Raw genomic sequence first — 18,660 nt, 5'->3', positions numbered from 1 at the left:
GAACTTTGTCAAAAGGTTTGTGAAAATTTAGATACACTACATGAACTGGCTCACCTTTGTCTACATGTTTATTCACGTCTTCAAAGAAGTGAAGCAAATTGATGAAGCAAGACCTCCCACGGCTGAGTCCATGCTGACTCTGTCCCATTAAACGATGTTTGTCTACGTGTTCTGTAATTTTATTCTTTATAATAGTTTCCACTATTTTGTCCAGCACTGAAGTCAGGCTTACTGTAATTACTCAGATCACCCCTCGAACCCTTTTTAATTGTTTTAATAAAATTGACTCAATCCACATATAATGTGATCAAAAACCTCCAAACCAAAGTGGATATTAGTACTGATACCAAATCATCTACTTAGATAATAATATAAAGAACGGAAAAAGGCCTCAGAAGTCCGTGGTAATACAGCACCCGCCAAACCAGTCTGTAGAGTGCTCAGTTAGAGAATATGAGAATTAAATGACTTGCTGTCCTCATAGAATACCTGCTAGAGGTAAGTGTCTTTGCTTTTCTGCAACATGCATACTTTTACCCACAAATGCATTACCTATTTAGCAGAGGTGTACTTTCCCATTGAAAATTTGCACAATGTGTGTATGTAAAAAAGTATCCATGGACTTTGCAGATATGTGGATAATGTGGAAATTGTCCCCTCCTTGCAATTACACAATTACATGCCATCTTTAATAAGCTGATATCCTTTCTGTGTAGCATTTCGAGTTTAATTAGATGCTGTTCTGATAAGGGAGTCTACATTGGATTAAATGTTTGAAAATTAAACTGGTTCCAAGCATGTATAACATTTATAGCTTTGGCTGTGTTTGTACCTAGCTAGATGTGCTAGAATATATCCATGAGAACGAATACGTTCACGGAGATATCAAGGCAGAAAATATCTTTGTGAATCCTGCAAATCTCCAAGAGGTAAGATGAAACAGAAAAGGTTAATTTGTAAAATACCACCAGTGTTGTACATATTGAGCACTGTAACAAGACGTAAGAGTTTTTATTAAAAAAAAAAACCAGAAAGATATGCAACACAAACTGAAAGAAAGAAAAGACATAGAAGGTTGCTTGATTAGGCCTGGTTAGTCTACAGTGATGAAATTTATTTATTTGCTGCACTTGTATCCCACATTTTCCCACCTATTTGCAGGCTCAATGTGGCTTACAAAATGTTACAACATATACACATTATAGAATAAGAATTTCAGAATAAAGATACAGATAGGAGCATAAGAATATCATAGCAATCATATTAACGGAATAATAATTTTACAGTTGTTACAAATAAGAGTGCATGAGTAAATCATGTAGGACTGGAAGTGGATTGATAGATAAACATAACATAATGATATCAGGACAAAGATATAAAGTTCAGTCATGAGGATGTAATTAAGATGAACAAATAGGAGGGTTTGGTAATAGTTGTAATTGGAATAATTTGGGAGTCAGATCATTATGGGGAATCTTTTTTGTATGTCTTTATGAATAAGTGAGTCTTTAGTCATTTTTGGAAGATTGTCAAGTCGTATGTTATTTTTTATAGCGATTGGTAATTCATTCCATAGTTGTGTGCAGATGTATGAGAAACTGGATGTATGCATAGATTTGTATCTAAGTCCTCTGCAGTTGGGATAGTGAAGGTTTAAGCAGGTGCGTGATGAACTTTTGTTATTTCTCTCTGGTAAGTCAATTAGGTCTGACATGTAGGATGGGGCTTCTCCATAAATGATCTTATGAACCAAGGTACATATCTTGAATGTAATACGATCCTTCAGTGGGAGCCAATGCAGCCTTTCTCTAAGGGGTCTGGCACTCTCATATTTTGCCTTACCGAAAATCAATCTGGCTGCGGTGTTCTGGGCTGTCTGGAGTTTCTTGATGGTTTGTACCTTGCATCCCGCATATATGGAATTACAATAGTCCAAATGGCTCAAAACCAATGATTGCACCAGTTCGCGGAATGTTTCTCTTGGGAAGAAAGGTCTTGCTCTTCTAAGCCTCCACATTGCATAGAACATTTTCTTTATAACATATTTTTTTACATGGCAGTCTAGATTAAGATTGCTATCAATTGTTAGGCCTAGGAGTTTCAGGGTTTCCACAACAGGGAGAGTGTGGTTTGGTGTGTTTTTGTTGGGATAATTGATTTTATTATACTGCGATGATAGTATTAGGCATTGTGTCTTTTCTGTATTCAGCTTTAGTTGGAAAGCGTCTGCCCATGAGTTCATAATTTGGAAGCTGCAATTTATTTTGACTGCAATTTCTGATAAGTTATTTTTGAACAAATATATATCGTCACATCATCAGCATAAATATATGGATTTAGGTCTTGGTTGGATAATGCATTGGCCAATGGTAACATCATTAGGTTGAAGAGAATCAGTGAAAGTGGAGATCCTTGAGGTACACCACATTCAGGCCTCCATGGTGATGATATGATCGATTTAGATATTACCCAGTATGTTCAGTATTATGCTCATTTTTTTGTGTTGGTTTGATCTTTTACTGATTATGTTATAATGTTACGTCTTATTTCTAAGGTCATTATATTTTCTCTAAGGACAAACAGGATGCTTTATTTCCGCATATGTGTGATGTCATCCAACAGAGCCCGGCATGAACACAGTCCCCAACTTCTAATCTTTGAAGCTTTTTGGAGCCACACCACAGGTGTGCGTCTGCGTCTTCCCACCTGTACGTGCCATATAGGACCAAGGCAGTTGTCTTTCCGCAAAGCAGTGAGGATGCTGTTTTTTGATTCTCCTCACAGAGCCCTCAGTTGCTGGCAGCTTCCTTGTGATTTTTCACAATTTTGTTGTGCTTTTTTCTTTGTGACACAGGACCTTCTCTTCCCATCCTTTATTGTTGGATTTTTAGCACTTTATAAGTTTTCTTATTGTTTTCACCGCTCACAAGGCTTCCTTAGGCCTGAGCACTCCAGTTTGGTAGCCTGTTCACGTCATGTTTTCTACCATCATTGAAGCATTTGATTTTTACTGCAGCTGTTTCTGACCATCTCACAGAAAACTCCCACTAGTTTTTAAGAAGTGTTTCAGATGCGGTAAGGTCTTGTTCCACACTGACCCACACAATTGGAGTTTTCCGCATCTCGGACCTGGTTATGATTCTTCTCTATGCAGACTGTTCACAGATGAAGGATAGGTCCCTAAAAAGTCAAGAAGAACAGCACTTCTTGCGCTTCTAAACCTGATTCACCAACTTCCGCATCGGAGGCATCAGGCCCTATGACATCAAGTACTGCACTGGACACTGAGGATGCATCAGCATTGAGGAGGTCTGTGTCTGCCTCAGCATCAAGCATCAGTAGAGCCCATCAGAACCAAGCATCTTTGGACCAGACCCAGAGGACCCATAAGGATTTGACATCGTCCTCGGCACCAAGGGACTCCAGTGTTGGGCGGAGACCAAGAAGCATCAGCATTGTCCCCTTTGAGGCACAGCACCAGAAGTCAAGGGACATTGATGTCATCAGAATCTGAGACGTGTCGGAGCAGTGAGGAATTCTCCTCCTGATACGGCACCAGTGTACCAGCCTCCTACATGCTGGTCCAAGCCTCCGATTTAGCTCATACTTCTGTGGACCTGCCCAAACTAATATTGGCCCAGCCTTTCCAGATACATATCCTCAAGTAGTTTCAGGTCCTTTTGCAGGAAGAGCTAGATTGCATCCTGGCCTGATGTGACACTGAGGCATTGAGGGCAACTGGTTGGCTCTGATGTCACCCCAGCCCATTCTGGAGACCCATGCCTTGCGTGTTGGCTGAGTCTTGATGTTGGTGCCCAGAAGTGTGTCAGAGTTGGTTCCATCTTCTCAGAGGAGAAAGCTCACTTGAGGTCCAGGAGAGAGACTGTTCCTCAGTACTCCTGCCCAGAGTCTGGACAAGTCCAGCCACAAGAGAGGAATTGTCACGCTTCACACGAAACACAGGATAGTGAGTCCTTGGGCTACTGCCGAGGACGGCAGCGGCAGGAGGATCACCCACCGGAACAGAAGCCACAGCAGAAAACAGGAAGGAAGTCCACAAACCCAGCAGAACCGGGGCCAGGCAAATAAAGTCAAGGCCCAGCTCCAGGCACAGGTTCCAAGGCAGGCGGCAAGCAAAGTCCTGAGTCCAGGTCCAGGCAAAGGTTCAAAGGCAGGTGGCAAGCAAAGTCAAAGTCCAGGTCCAGGCACAGGTTCAAAGGCAGGCGGCAAGCAAAGTCAAAGTCCAGGTCCAGGCACTAGGTTCAAAGGCAGAAACTGAAAGTAGCAAAAGCACAGCAACAAACAACCACAGAAGACGCACCTCTGAGGACCTCTGTTGCAAGGCAAACTAGAAACACTTCCAGGTGGTTAATAAGGGCTAACAGCCAGGGAGTTCACCAGGTACGGAAACAGCTTAGTTCCAAAAAGTCTCGAGACCAACTGGCAGGCTAGAAAATCCGGACCGGACCGGCATGACTTCTGGAACCGGGAAAACCATCAACAGACAGTCCATTGCGACCACCAGGTCTGACCACCAGGGGGCAAGATGAATGAGAGCATGATACCGGGGCAGAGTCATAACAGGAATGTTACCTTGAGTCTGATTCAGAGCACTCATGGGACTCTGAACTGGAGCCAGAGGCCTTCTCGGAGAAGGGGTCCCTTGGCCTCCCATCAGATCCTTCCCCTCATGAAAGGAGGAAGTCTCCCCCTTTACTAATTTTGTTTGGGAGATGGCTAAGACCATCACATTAGGTTAGATGTTGAGGATGAGCCTAGGGCAGAAATGTTGGACATGTATAGACTCCAAAAGGGTCTCAAATTTGAGAAGCTCCAGCTAACGCACCATTCTGTTGTCATCAAATCCATACTCAAGAGCCAAAAGCTCCAAGATTCACTCCTTGGTAACCCGGGAGAGGGATGCAAGGAATTTGAAATCTTTTGGGAGGAAGGTGTTCCAGAATGGTATGTTGCACAGCTTTGCCAGCTTAGTAGCCAAGCAGCAGGAGTGTTGAAAGCATATAGCACGGGTGGCCTGTGATGCTTTTGATGTGGCATCCAGGGTCTCCACAGACTCACCTGGCTCCATGCCTCAGACTTAGAACTGATGGTTCAAAAGAAGCTGGTGGATGTCCTCTGCCGAAGTGTTAACCTTTTTGGTGACAAGGCGGAGTAGGTCACCAATCTCATCATAAAGAGAACTGATACAATCAAGTCACTCTCTCTGCCCACTTCTACTGCAACCTCCTCTTCCAGGAGGTGTTTGAGCACTGGACAGAGGAGATCCTACTACTCACAAAGGTGTAGGGGCCCTCTTTCCCAGTCAACCTAGAGCTCTCACTCCCATCTGAAGCAGCAGAGGGTTCAGAAGTTCCAGTCAAAACAAGGGACAAGCTTTTGACTGGCTCCAGGAGAGTGTAGCCAAAATAAAAGTAACTATGCCAGACATCTACTGATAGGAGGGAGGCTGAATTTTTTTCAGGAAAGATAGTCCCTTGTATTATCAAACCAGTAAGTTCTAAAACTTATTTGGCCAGATCACACCCTCCATTGGCATATATCCCCTCCAAATTGCCCTCCAAGAACATTAAAGTTGAGCTCTCAGCACCAGGAATTACTTCAATTGAAGCTATCTTCCCTTTTATTAAGCAACTGCTGTCGAACCCATTCCACCATGGGAAAAAGGAAGGGAATTTTACTTCAAGTACTTCCTCATTCCCAAAAAGAAACAAGGATTTTGTCCTATATTAGACTTTAGGGCCCTGAACAAGTACGTAGTAAGTTCAGGATGGTTTCCCTAGGCACCTTAATCCCCATGATTAAGGAAAACAATTGGCTATGCTTTCTGAACTTATTCAGATACATCCAGGTCACAGTGTCTCAGATTTCAAGTAAGGGAACACCATTACCAGTATTGCATTCTGCCATTTGGCTTTGCATCAGCTCCCCAGAGTCTTCACAAAATGCCTAGCAGTAGTTGTAGCATTTCTACGCAGACTGGGAGTACACGTTTCCCTACCTAGATGATTGGCTGTTAAACAGCATATCAGAGAAAGGGGCTCAACAGGGCCATGCCAACACGGTAAGCGGGGTAAGCACGGCAGGGGGGCACCGTCCTCTGGGGGGGCGCCATCGCACCATGCTTACCTCGCCCTCCCGCTCCCATTGCCCAACTGCCCGCCCTCTTTTCTCCCGCAAGATCCCTTTCCTTTTTTTTCTCCTTTTAAATTTACCTCCGTCCGGCAGCACAGCGTCAGTGAAGGAGGCGGTGCTCCCGATGTGTCTAGCCTTCCCTTCGCTCAGTGTTCCGCCTTCTTCTGACGTCAAGGAAATGACGTCAGAAGAAGGCGGGACACTGAGTGAAGGGAAGGCTAGACACGTCATGAGCGCCGCCTTCTTCACTGACGCTGTGTCTGCGCTGCCAGACGGAGGTAAATTTAAAAGAAAAAAAAGGAAAGGGATGTTGGGGGGGGGGGGAGAAGAGGGCGGGCAGTTGGGACATGGGAGCGGGAGGGCAGGGGAGAGAGGAGCATGGATGCGAGGGCAGGGTTCATGGAAGGGAGAGAGGGGAATTGCTGGATAGGGATGAATGGAGGGGCAGGGGAAAGAGGAGCATGGGAGGGCAGGGCTCAGGGAGAGGGGAATTGCTGGATAGGGATGAATGGAGGGGACAGAGGAGCATGGATGGGAGGGCAGGGCTCAGGGAGAGAGGGGAATTGCTGGATAGGGATGAATGGAGGGGGCAGGGGACAGATGGATATGGATTGCAGGGCAGGGCTCAGGGAGAGGGGAATTGCTGGATACGGATGAATGGAGGGGGCAGGGGACAGAAGAGCATGGATAAGAGGGCAGGGCTCAGGGAGAGAGGGGAATTGCTGGATAGGGATGAATGGAGGGGACAGATGGGCATGGATGGATATGGATTGCAGGGCTCAGGGAGAGAGGGGAATTGCTGGATAGGGATGAATGGAGGGGGCAGGGGACAGATGGGCATGGATGGATATGGATTGCAGGGCTCAGGGAGAGAGGGGAATTGCTGGATAGGGATGAATGGAGGGGGCAGGGGACAGAGGAGCATGGGAGGGCAGGGCTCAGGGAGAGGAGAATTGCTGGATAGGGATGAATGGAGGGGACAGAGGAGCATGGATGGGAGGGCAGGGCTCAGGGAGAGAGGGGAATTGCTGGATAGGGATGAATGGAGGGGGCAGAGGAGCATGGATGGGAGGGCAGGACTCAGGGAGAGAGGGGAATTGCTGGATATGAATGAATGGAGGGGACAGAGGAGCATGGATGGGAGGGCAGGGCTCAAGGAGAGAGGAGAAATTCCATATCATCATGCTGATCAATCCATAGACTGGTGGGTTGTGTCCATCTACCAGCAGGTGGAGATAGAGAGCAAAGCTTTTGCCTCCCTATATGTGGTCATGTGCTGCCGGAAACTCCTCAGTATGTTCTCTATCTCAGGAGGTGGTGGTCACACACAGCAGCAGTTCTGGCTAGGTCTCCAAGCCTAATCTTTAGGTTTTGTTGAGTACCTGGGGTTGAGGGCTCTTCTTGAGCAAGTGCAAACCTGGTGGCGCCAGGTCCCTCCTTTTCTCCCCCCTCCCGCTGGCTCCGTTAAAAAAAAAAAAAATTTTGGACGTCCTTAAAGGCGTTTATTTCGACGTTTATTTAAACGTTTATTGCAGCTACTCACTGGGACACCAGGTCGTTACAGCTCGGAGCGAGAAGCAGGTAATTTTTACCTTTTTTATAGCGGGCAGGGGGTTCCCCGATTGATCTCCACGTGGCCTATGGCGTCGGAGGGCGAGGGCGCGAAGAATCGCTCCCCGGACCGCGTGTGCGCTCCTAGCGGGGATGCGGGGGTATTAAAGTCTGATTCGCCCTTGTTGGGTGTCAGTTCGGAGGCCGGTCAGTGTCCCGGGTCTTCCTCCGGCGCGGCGTTTTTTCCCGCCATAAACACCCATCCCCCGCTGCTCGCCTCCGCCATCTTGGCCAGCCACTGTGCTCGGACGGCTTCTTCTTGGGCCGCCCTTGAGCTGGGAGACGTTCATGCCTTGGCCGCCCTTGATTTGGGCGATGGCAAAAAAGCGGCTAAAGTTAAGCACCGTTCTTCCCGCGCGGCTCCTTCGCGGAGTGTCGCACCAGACGCCATCTTGGATGCGCAGCATGTTGCTCCCCCGCTCTTGCGAGCGCCGGTTGAGGGTGTGTCTAGGGCTGTGGCCCAGGCTGCTGAAATCCACAGTCTGGGGGGTTTCTCCCCCGAGTTTATTTTGCTGCTGCATCAGGCCTTCCTTATGCAAAACGCTGCCCCTTCTCCCTTGGCCGATAACGGGGTTGAGGCCCCCGGAAGTAAACGCCCTCGGGTGGATTCCCAGGCCTTAGAGGATGCTGTTTCCTCTGATGTAGATGAGGGCAGCGTATCTGAGTTCTCCCAACGGTCCTTTGGGGATTCCTTGGAGGAGACGGATTCCCGCTCGGATGGAGCGGATGACCCCTCTGCAGCGTGGATCTTTCGCTCAGAGGATTTGCCCAACCTGTTACTGCAGGCCATGAGCATTTTGAAGATTTCCTCGCCAGAGGACGTCTCTCCCTCAGCCCCTGTTGGCTCTGCCATTATGCTGGGGACGAAGCGCCCGCCTAGAACCTTCCACGTGCATGATGCCATGCACACCTTGATTTCGGCTCAATGGGATGTCCCGGAAGCGTGCCTCAAAGTGGCTAGGGCTATGTCCCGCCTCTATCCTTTGCCTGAAAGTGAACGTGAGGCCTTTATTTGGCCTACCGTGGATTCTTTAATCACTGCGGTGACTAAGAAAACGGCGTTGCCGGTGGAAGGTGGCACGGCCCTAAAGGACGCCCAAGACAGAAGATTGGAAGCGGCTTTAAGGTCGTCCTTCGAGGCGGCTGCCTTAAGTTTGCAGGCCTCAGTTTGCGGCTCCTATGTGGCCAGAGCGTGCCTGACGATGGTGCAGCGGGCTTCCCCCTCGGATCCTTCCTTGAGGGCTGACTGGCCGGCCCTGGAATCGGGCTTGGCTTATTTGGCAGACTTACTGTATGATGTCTTGAGAGCCTCGGCCAAAGGTATGGCTCAGACAGTCTCTGCGCGGCGCTGGCTTTGGCTGTAACATTGGTCTGCGGACCACGCCTCTAAGTCCCGCCTGGCTAAGTTGCCTTTTAAAGGCAAGCTGCTCTTTGGGGTCGAGCTGGACAAAATCGTGACCGATCTCAGCACGTCTAAGGGCAAGAGGTTACCAGAGGTCAGGGCTCGGGCCAGTGCTCGCCCCGGTATCTCCAGAGGACGGTTTCAGGAAGCTCGTCGGTACCGCCCGGGCAAGTCGGGCTCCTCTGCCCCCTCTTCCTTCAAAAGGAACTTCTCCCCCAAGCAGCATTCCTTTCGCAGAGACCGCCGTCCCGGAGGTACGCCCTCCGGTCCTCCCCCAGGGTCTCGTACCCAATGACGGGGCCCTGGTCCATGGCCCAGTGCAGATTGGAGGACGCCTGTCCTCGTTTCTGGGCGAGTGGACCAGGGTAACTTCAGACGCTTGGGTTCTGGAAGTCATCAGAGACGGCTACAAGTTAGAGTTCTGCCGACCCTTAAGAGACGGGTTTGTACTCTCTCCCTGCAAGTCTCCGGTCAAAGCTGTGGCAGTGCAGCAGACCTTGGACAACCTTATACGCCTGGGTGCAGTCGTTCCGCTGCCAGTAAATCAGATTGGCAAGGGACGTTACTCCATTTACTTTGTGGTACCAAAGAAAGGAGGTTCGGTCCGGCCTATCCTCGACCTCAAAGGGGTCAATCGGGCCTTGAAAGTGCGGCACTTTCGCATGGAGACTCTCCGCTCTTTTATAGCGGCAGTGAAGGCAGGGGAGTTCTTGGCTTCCTTAGACATCAAGGAAGCGTACCTGCATATTCCCATCTGGCCTCCTCATCAATGCTTTCTGCGTTTTGCAATCCTGGGCCGACACTTCCAGTTCAGAGCCCTCCCTTTCGGGTTGGCTACTGCTCCGCGGACCTTCTCCAAAGTAATGGTGGTCATCGCGGCCTTCCTGCGAAAGGAAGGAGTACAAGTCCATCCTTATCTGGACGACTGGTTGATCCGAGCCCCCTCTTATGCAGAGTGTGGCAAAGCTGTGAACCAGGTGGTTGCTCTTTTGAGCTCCCTGGGGTGGATCATCAACTGGGAGAAAAGCCAGCTGCGCCCAACTCAGTCCCTGGAGTATCTGGGAGTTCGATTCGACACCCAAGTGGGCAGAGTGTTCCTGCCAGACAATCGGATTGTCAAACATCAGGCTCAGGTGGACCAGTTCCTAGTAGCCTCTCCTCTTCGGGCTTGGGACTATGTGCAGCTGTTGGGCTCTATGACGGCCACGATGGAAGTAGTGCCCTGGGCCAGGGCTCATATGAGACCACTACAACACTCTCTGCTGCAGCGCTGGACTCCGATGTCGGAGGATTATGCTGTGCGCCTTCCCTTGGACCCAGCAGTGCGCAAGGCGCTGAGCTGGTGGCTGCAGACAGTCATGTTGTCTGCAGGAATGCCTCTGGTGACCCCGGAGTGGATTGTCGTCACGACGGATGCCTCTTTGTTGGGCTGGGGAGCCCACTGCTTGGGAAGGACAGCGCAGGGGCTCTGGTCTCCTGCAGAGGCAAAGTGGTCTATCAACCTCCTGGAACTCAGAGCCATTCGGTTGGCGCTTTTGGAGTTCATCCCGGTACTGGCGTTGAAGCCAGTACGGGTCCTGTCGGACAATGCCACGGCTGTGGCCTATGTCAACCGCCAGGGAGGTACCAAGAGCGCCCCTCTAGCCAAAGAGGCCATGAATCTATGCCAGTGGGCGGAAGCGAACCTGGAACAGCTGTCAGCGGCCCACATTGCCGGAGTCATGAATGTCAAGGCAGACTTTCTCAGTCGCCATACCTTGGATCCCGGAGAGTGGCAGCTATCTGCTCAGGCGTTCTTGGACATCACGAAGCGCTGGGGCCAGCCGAGCCTAGATCTGATGGCATCATCGGCCAATTGCCAAGTGCCGCGCTTTTTCAGCAGAGGACGGGACCCTCGATCTCTGGGAGTAGATGCTCTTCTCCAACAGTGGCCGACACAGGAGCTTCTCTATGTGTTCCCGCCCTGGCCCATGTTGGGCAGGGTGCTAGACCGGGTGGCAAAGCATCCGGGCCGGATAATCCTGGTGGGTCCGGACTGGCCCAGACGTCCCCGGTATGCGGACTTGATCAGGCTCTCAGTGGACGATCCTCTGCGGCTGCCAGTGGAGCAGGGCCTGTTGCATCAGGGTCCCGTGGTGATGGAGGATCCCTCCCCCTTTGGTCTTATGGCCTGGCTATTGAGCGGCAGCGTCTGAGAAAGAAGGGCTTCTCAGACAAGGTCATCGCCACTATGCTGAGAGCGAGGAAGCGCTCTACTTCTACTGCTTACGCCAGGGTTTGGCGTACCTTTGCAGCGTGGTGTGAAGCAGGCTCACTTTCTCCCTTCACTGCTCCAATTGCTTCAGTGTTGGCGTTCCTGCAAGAAGGTCTGGAGAAAGGCCTGTCGCTCAGTTTCCTTAAAGTCCAGGTAGCGGCTCTGGCTTGCTTCAGGGGCCGCCTGAAGGGTGCTTCCCTGGCTTCGCAGCCAGATGTGGTGCGCTTTCTCAAGGGAGTTAATCACCTGCGCCCTCCTCTGCACTCAGTGGTGCCTGCGTGGAATCTCAACCTGGTGCTAAGAGCCTTGCAGAAGCCGCCTTTTGAACCCTTGTCAAGGGCATCTCTGAAAGACCTGACGTTGAAAGCAGTCTTTTTGGTGGCTATCACTTCAGCCAGAAGAGTTTCCGAGCTCCAGGCACTCTCATGTCGAGAGCCCTTTCTGCAGTTCACGGAGGCAGAAGTGTCTATTCGCACAGTGCCTTCCTTCCTGCCCAAGATTGTTTCTCGCTTCCATGTGAATCAGCAGCTCTGTCTCCCTTCCTTTCGTAGGGAGGACTACCCAGAGGAATACTCTGCTCTCAAATATCTGGATGTGAGACGAGTCATCATCAGATACTTGGAAGTGACCAATGATTTCCGGAAGTCGGATCATCTGTTTGTCCTGTTTGCAGGTCCTCGTAAGGGTCTGCAGGCTGCTAAGCCTACAGTGGCAAGATGGGTCAAGGAAGCCATTACAGCGGCTTATGTGGCCGCGGGGAAGGTGCCGCCTATCCAGCTGAAGGCTCACTCCACTAGAGCTCAGGCGGCCTCGATGGCAGAGGCCGGGTCCGTCTCCTTGGAAGAGATTTGCAAGGCGGCAACTTGGGCATCGGCCCATACCTTCTCCAAGCATTACCGCTTGACTGTGGCTGCTCGGGCGGAGGCCCGGTTTGGAGCTTCAGTGTTGCGGTCAGGGATTTCAATGTCCCGCCCTGGGTGAGTACTGCTTCGGTACATCCCACCAGTCTATGGATTGATCATCATGATGATATGGAAGGTAAAATTATGTATCATACCTGATAATTTTCTTTCCATTAATCATAGCTGATCAATCCATAGCCCCTCCCAGATATCTGTACTGTTTATATCCTGGTTGCATTTCAGATTCAAGTTTAGTCTTCAGTTCCTGTTCAGGAGGACTTCGTGTTCAAGTTTTTTCAATTGGATTCTTCAAGAGTTGAGACGAGTTTGTGTTACAGTGAGCTGCTGCATTCCTCTCCCCTCCGTTTTACGGGGCTGGATTGAGACCTAAATTCTGCCGGCGCTCCCTCCCGCTTTGTGCGGCTGTAGGGCAGCTTTGTACCCCTCCCGCTTCGGCGGTGTTAGGGTCAGTCAGCTCCTCCCGCGGTTGCGGTTGCAGGATAAGCTAGATCCCCCCGCATCGACGGGGTGGTGTCCCTCCCCTGCTCTGCGGGGATGAGCTGGACGGATTCCCCTCCCCCACTTGTGTGGGGATGAGCTGGGTTAATTCCCCTCCCCCGTTTCGGCGGTGGTGAGCTGGGCAGAGTGTCCCTTTGTGGGTGTAATTCTCTAAGTGCTGAGTCCTGCGGATGGAGCTTGGATATCGACATACTGAGGAGTTTCCGGCAGCACATGACCACATATAGGGAGGCAAAAGCTTTGCTCTCTATCTCCACCTGCTGGTAGATGGACACAAACCACCAGTCTATGGATTGATCAGCTATGATTAATGGAAAGAAAATTATCAGGTATGATACATAATTTTACCTTGCTGGACATAGATGGGAGGGAAGAGAGATGAAGGAGATGAAATGAGGGAAAAGGAAGAGAGGAGAAAAACTGCACATGGATGAAGAAAATAGGCAGAAGCTGAGGATCAGAAATGAAGAAGAAAGGAGGAAAGGAAAGAAATAAATGGAAAGGAAGCCCTGGAAACGGAGTTAAGAGGACAGATAGCAGCAGAATCAGATACTGGGCCAGCATGATCAGAAAAAGAAAGTCACCAGACAACAAAGGTAGAAAAAAATCATTTTATTTGCATTTTAGTGTTTGGAATATGTCCACTTTGAGAATTTACATCTGCTATCTTATTTTGCAACGTATAGCAATTTGTTTCTAAGAATATTGCTGACAATTCCTGGCAGTGTGGCAAGTGGTGAGTGATCATTTTCACGGGGGTGGGGGGGGGGGGGTGGACGCCAACTGATAGTCTGCAGGGGGGCACCAGAGACTCTAGGCACAGCCCTGGGGCTCAAGAATCAATGCAAAGAACAATTTGTGTGTTGGAGCTACTAGGGTTCATGATCAATTATCCAAAGTCCCATCTCGCTCTCATGCAAAGTTTGGAATAGACACTAGCCCTGATAGACACACCTCAGTCCAGGGTCTTCCTCCCAAGTCAACACTGACACATTAGTTGACCTGGTGTTACAGGTATAGCAGAGCCACCAGGTCACAGCTCAGCAAATGTTGAAGCTGTTAAGCCACATGGCTTCTACTGTGCATGTCACACCCATGGTATGTCTCTATTTGACAACAGCCCAGTGGGTCGAGGTCTCCGGCCATGGGAAACCTAGCTGATGTCATCAATATCACTTCCTCTCTCATGGAGTCGCTCTTGTAGTGGACCATTCAACTCAGTTTGACACAGGGACTTGCATTCCAAATTCCACTGCCCTACAAGATTCTAACCACAGGTGCATCCAATCTTGGTTAGGGAGCTCATGTAGAATAGACTCCACATTCTGGGTCAGCGATCCCACCCTAGACCTAAGGGCCCTGAACAAATATCTGGTCAAGGAAAAGTTCAGGATGCTTTCCCTGGGCACCCTTCTTCCCATGATCAACCTCCTGGAGCTTTGGGCAATATGGAACGTTTCTAAAGGCTTTCAGGGATCAGCTGATGCACCATACTGTCTAAATGAGGATAATCAGGTTGCCATGTATTGCAGGGAGACATGGGCATCATACCTCTTATGTCAGGAAGCTGTTGGGCTGTGTCAGTGGACGACCAGCTTGGGCATGGTGCTCAGAGCCACTTAAGTGGCGGGAAAGAGCAACAGTCTGGTGGACAAATATGAGCATAAACATGTAACCACATGAGTGGTCTCTGAATATGGGTGTAGCCCACAAGATCTTTTGAGAGTGGATCTTTTTGCCATCATCTCAACGACAAAGTCCTTCACTATTGCTGCAGACTGGCATTACATGGCAGATTAGCCTCAGATGTCTTCCTCCTGCATTGGGGGAAGGGTTCTCTGTATGCATATCCTCACATACCCCTCATAGGGAAGGCTTTGCTGAAACTCAAGAAAATCTGGGGAACCATGATCCTTATTGCAGCTTATTGGCCAAAACAGATCTGTTCCCTTTACTTTTCAATTTAGCCTGCAGAGGCCTGTGGAGACTGGAGTGCTTTCTGACCCTCCTCACACAGAATGAAGGACCTCTTCTGCATCCCAACCATCAGTCCCTAGCCCTCTCAGCCTGGATGTTAAGAAGTTAGACCAGTGGTTCTCAAAACTGATCCTGGAGGCACCCCAGTCAGTCAGGTTTTCGGGATTTCCTCAGTGAATATTCATGAGAGAAATTTGCATGCACTGGCTCCACTGCATGCAGATCTCTCTCATGAATATTCATTGTGGATATCCAGAAAACCTGATAGGCTGGGGTGCCTCCAGGATCAGGTTTGGGAGCCACTGGGTTAGATATTGATTTTCACCAGCTGCATGAGGGTGTCTTCCTGTCCTTGCTTCCGGGAAGAAGTTTCAAGTTTTATTAAGGCTTGATATACAGCTTTTGTAAGGAACCTTTCAATGTGGTTTACAGTTGGTAATATTTAAAAAAGAGAATGGGTGAAATTGAGAAAGGTGAATGGAACTACATCATTCAGTAGGATAGAGAGGAAGGAAATTGCATCACATCTCTGCAGCCCTGGGTAGGAAAAAAATGAGAGGGGTTACTAATTATTGAAAGCATCATGAAAAAAGGTTTTTAATCCAGCTTTAAACTTCTGAATGGAGTATTCTAGGCAGAGATGCTGAAGGAGGGAGTTCAAAGAGAGGGGCTGACCACACTGAAAATTGTGTTTTCTGATGAAATCATGGTAAATATGTCAGAAAGAGGGAAATACAAGAGAATTAGATTGGTTGGATCTGAGGCTTTGAGCTGGTAAGTAGGGTATCAATATAAGGGACAGATACATTGGGGAGCTGGAGTAGTGAACCATGGTTAGGACTTTAAATGAAATTTTGTGAGTTACCAGTAGCCAGTGCTCCTTGCATAGGAGGGGAGTGACGTGGGTGAATTTTTTCTACCCTGTGAGTAGTTTTATGGCTGAGGTTTGGATCCTTTGAAGTCGATGGAGGTCAGTAACTCTTCAGCCTTGGAAAAGACTGTCAGAATAGTCCAGGTTGGAGATCACAAATGAGTATATGAGGACTTTTAGGGCTGTTTTAGTAAGCAGTCTACAGATTGAGTCTGACATCAGACGCACGCACAGAAACTTGATCAGACCATTCAGCAAGCAACGCCAGCGCAGACGAGAAGAGGACTTTGGCTGTCGGGGGTTGGGGTCCCCCGTCAGCACAGGTACGCGGCGGGGGAGGGTTTTCGGCAGAAAGGGGAGGGTTGAGAGGGTCGCGGCAGGGGGTTCAGGGGTCAGTAACGCGGAGGGGGAGAGTATGTAACTCGGTGGGAGGGGCGTGAGGGGGCCTTGAACTGGAAGGGAGGGAGGGGGGGGGGTCTGGAACTCGGACGGAAGGAAGGGAGGGAGGCATGGGTCTCGGAGGGGACAGAGCAAGACAGCGAGGGAGGGTGGAGGATTACCTTGCTAGCGCCCGTTTCATTGCCTATGGAAACGGGCCTTTTTTACTAGTAAATATATAAAACATTTGTCCTTTGCCCTGATAAATATTCTAACTCTCCTGTTCAGATTAATTTAATGATAGGTTTATATTCTGCTAATCTGCTCCATTTTAATGTCAAAAAGATTGAATGCCTTAATTGTTTTAGGCTTGCCTGAATGACTCCGTTTTAAGTTCTCTGATCTAAATAATTCAGTGTTCTGAGCTGTAATAGTAACTGTTCCATAATTTTAGGACCAAGTATCTTAAAAATCGAAGAGCGTTATTCTAGCAATCTAATCAATATAAATATGGCACTTCTAAAAGATTGTTTTCAGAGGATCTCGGTTCTATGGAAGGCTGGTAAATGCATTCTCCGAGGACAAGCAGGCTGCTTGTTCTCACTGATGGGTTGACGTCCTCGGCAGCCCCCTCCATCGGAAAGTTTACTAGCAAAGGCCTTTGCTAGTCCTCATGCGCACCGCGCATGCGCGGCCGTCTTCCCGCCCGAAACCGGCTCGAGCCGGCCAGTCTTCTTTCGTCCGCGCTCGGTACGGTCGTGTTACGCCATTCGTGCCCCAGAGAGTCGACCTCGCGCGTCCTTTTCGACGTGTTTTTTTCCTTGTTTTTCTTTTAAAAAGTTCGGGAAGCGCTCCGGAAGTGTTCCGGAAGACCCTTTCGGGTTTTCTGCCCTTCCCGTAATTTTCACAGCTTTTGCCCCGTAAGTTTTCTTTCGTTGTCGGGGTAGGCCTAGTTTGGCCTCGGTCGAGATTTTTCTCCCTTTAAATTTTGGTGCTTCAATTTTCGCCATTTCGGCCTTTGATTTCGCCGGCGTGAATTTTCCGCCCATGACATCGAAGCCTTCCAGTGGCTTCAAGAAGTGCACCCAGTGCGCCCGGGTAATCTCGCTCACTGATAGGCACTCTGCGTGTCTTCAGTGTCTAGGGGCCCAGCACCGCCCTCAGAACTGCAGTCTGTGTTCCCTGTTACAAAGGCGGACTCAGGTAGCGAGATTAGCCCAGTGGAACGTTTTGTTCTCGGGCTCTTCGTCGACATCGGCACCGGAGGCATCGAGTGCATCGACGTCGTCAGCGTCCGGACCATCTTCCTTGGCTGCCGCTCCATCGACTGCATCGAGGCATCGGACCTCTGCATCGGCGCCGAGGCATCGGGCGACTGCATCGACGTCGGTGGTACCGAGACTTCGTCTGCTGATGTCGTCGGACGGAGGTGCATCGTCAGGAGTGCAGGTGAGGGCTGTCCATTCCCCTGCTGGTGGCGGTGAGCCTTCGGGTGGGTCTCCTCCTACCCTGAGGGCTCCTGCGGTACAGCCCCCCCGGGATCGACCCTCTTCGGTCTCGGCCCCGAGGAAGCGACGGATGGATTCTACGTCCTCCTCGTCGGTGCCGGGGAGCTCCGGTGACATGCTTCGGAAGAAGTCGAAGAAGCATCGACACCGGTCTCCTCCCCGTGTCGGCACCGAGAGCTCTGGGTCGCCGAGGGATTCGGCACCCAGCAGGCATCGGCACCGAGAGGACCGCTCACCCTCTGTTCAGGAGGTGTCGATGCGCTCCACTCTGGACAGCCCGGAACAGCCTCCTCGCCCGGAACAGGTTCTGACGTCGACGCCTGCATCGACCTCTCAGCCTTTTTCTGCAGCCACTCTGAACGAGAGCCTCCGGGCCGTCCTCCCAGAGATTCTGGGAGAGCTGTTGCGCCCTACCCCTCCGGTACCGGCGGTGCTTGCGCCTCCGGTACCGTCGAGCGTGGCGCCGGCTGGTCCATCGCCCAGGTTGAGGTCCTCGACGTCGGTACCGCGTGCGGTGCCGACCGCGGCCACCTCCCAGGAAGGCTCCCCGACTACGTCGGCGGAGGGAGCTTCGCCGATGCGGGCGAGGGAGTCTACCTCTCGACGCCCCCATCGTGGACGTGGCTCCACGGAGTCGAGCCGGGCGAGGTTGCAGACACAGGTCCATGAACTTGTGTCTGACACCGAGGGTGAGGCCTCGTGGGAGGACGAAGAAGACCCCAGATATTTCTCTGACGAGGAGTCTGAGGGTCTTCCTTCTGATCCCACTCCCTCTCCTGAAAGGCAGCTTTCTCCTCCTGAGAGTCTGTCTTTCGCTTCCTTTGTCCGGGAGATGTCTACGGCCATCCCCTTCCCGGTGGTTGTGGAGGACGAGCCCAGGGCTGAAATGTTTGAGCTCCTGGACTATCCTTCTCCACCTAAGGAAGCGTCCACTGTTCCCTTGCATCATGTCCTGAAAAAGACATTGCTTGCGAACTGGACCAAGCCATTAAGTAATCCCCACATTCCCAAGAAGATCGAGTCCCAGTACCGGATCCATGGGGACCCAGAGCTGAATGCGCACTCAGTTGCCTCATGACTCTGGA

General features: G+C 50.4%; 1 protein-coding gene across 1 annotated transcript in view; it reads left to right on the top strand.

The window, feature by feature from the left end:
- Positions 1–18,660, top strand: part of VRK3 (VRK serine/threonine kinase 3) — a 321,038-nt gene that overhangs the window by 210,903 nt on the left and 91,475 nt on the right. Inside the window, 1 exon segment of the mRNA XM_030203653.1 lies at positions 837–929. Within this exon segment, the coding sequence (XP_030059513.1) occupies positions 837–929 (93 nt within the window).

The sequence above is a fragment of the Microcaecilia unicolor genome, chromosome 5 (assembly GCF_901765095.1).
Source record: "Microcaecilia unicolor chromosome 5, aMicUni1.1, whole genome shotgun sequence".
Classification (NCBI taxonomy): domain Eukaryota; kingdom Metazoa; phylum Chordata; class Amphibia; order Gymnophiona; family Siphonopidae; genus Microcaecilia; species Microcaecilia unicolor.
This window is presented reverse-complemented; position numbering and strand designations above follow the sequence as displayed.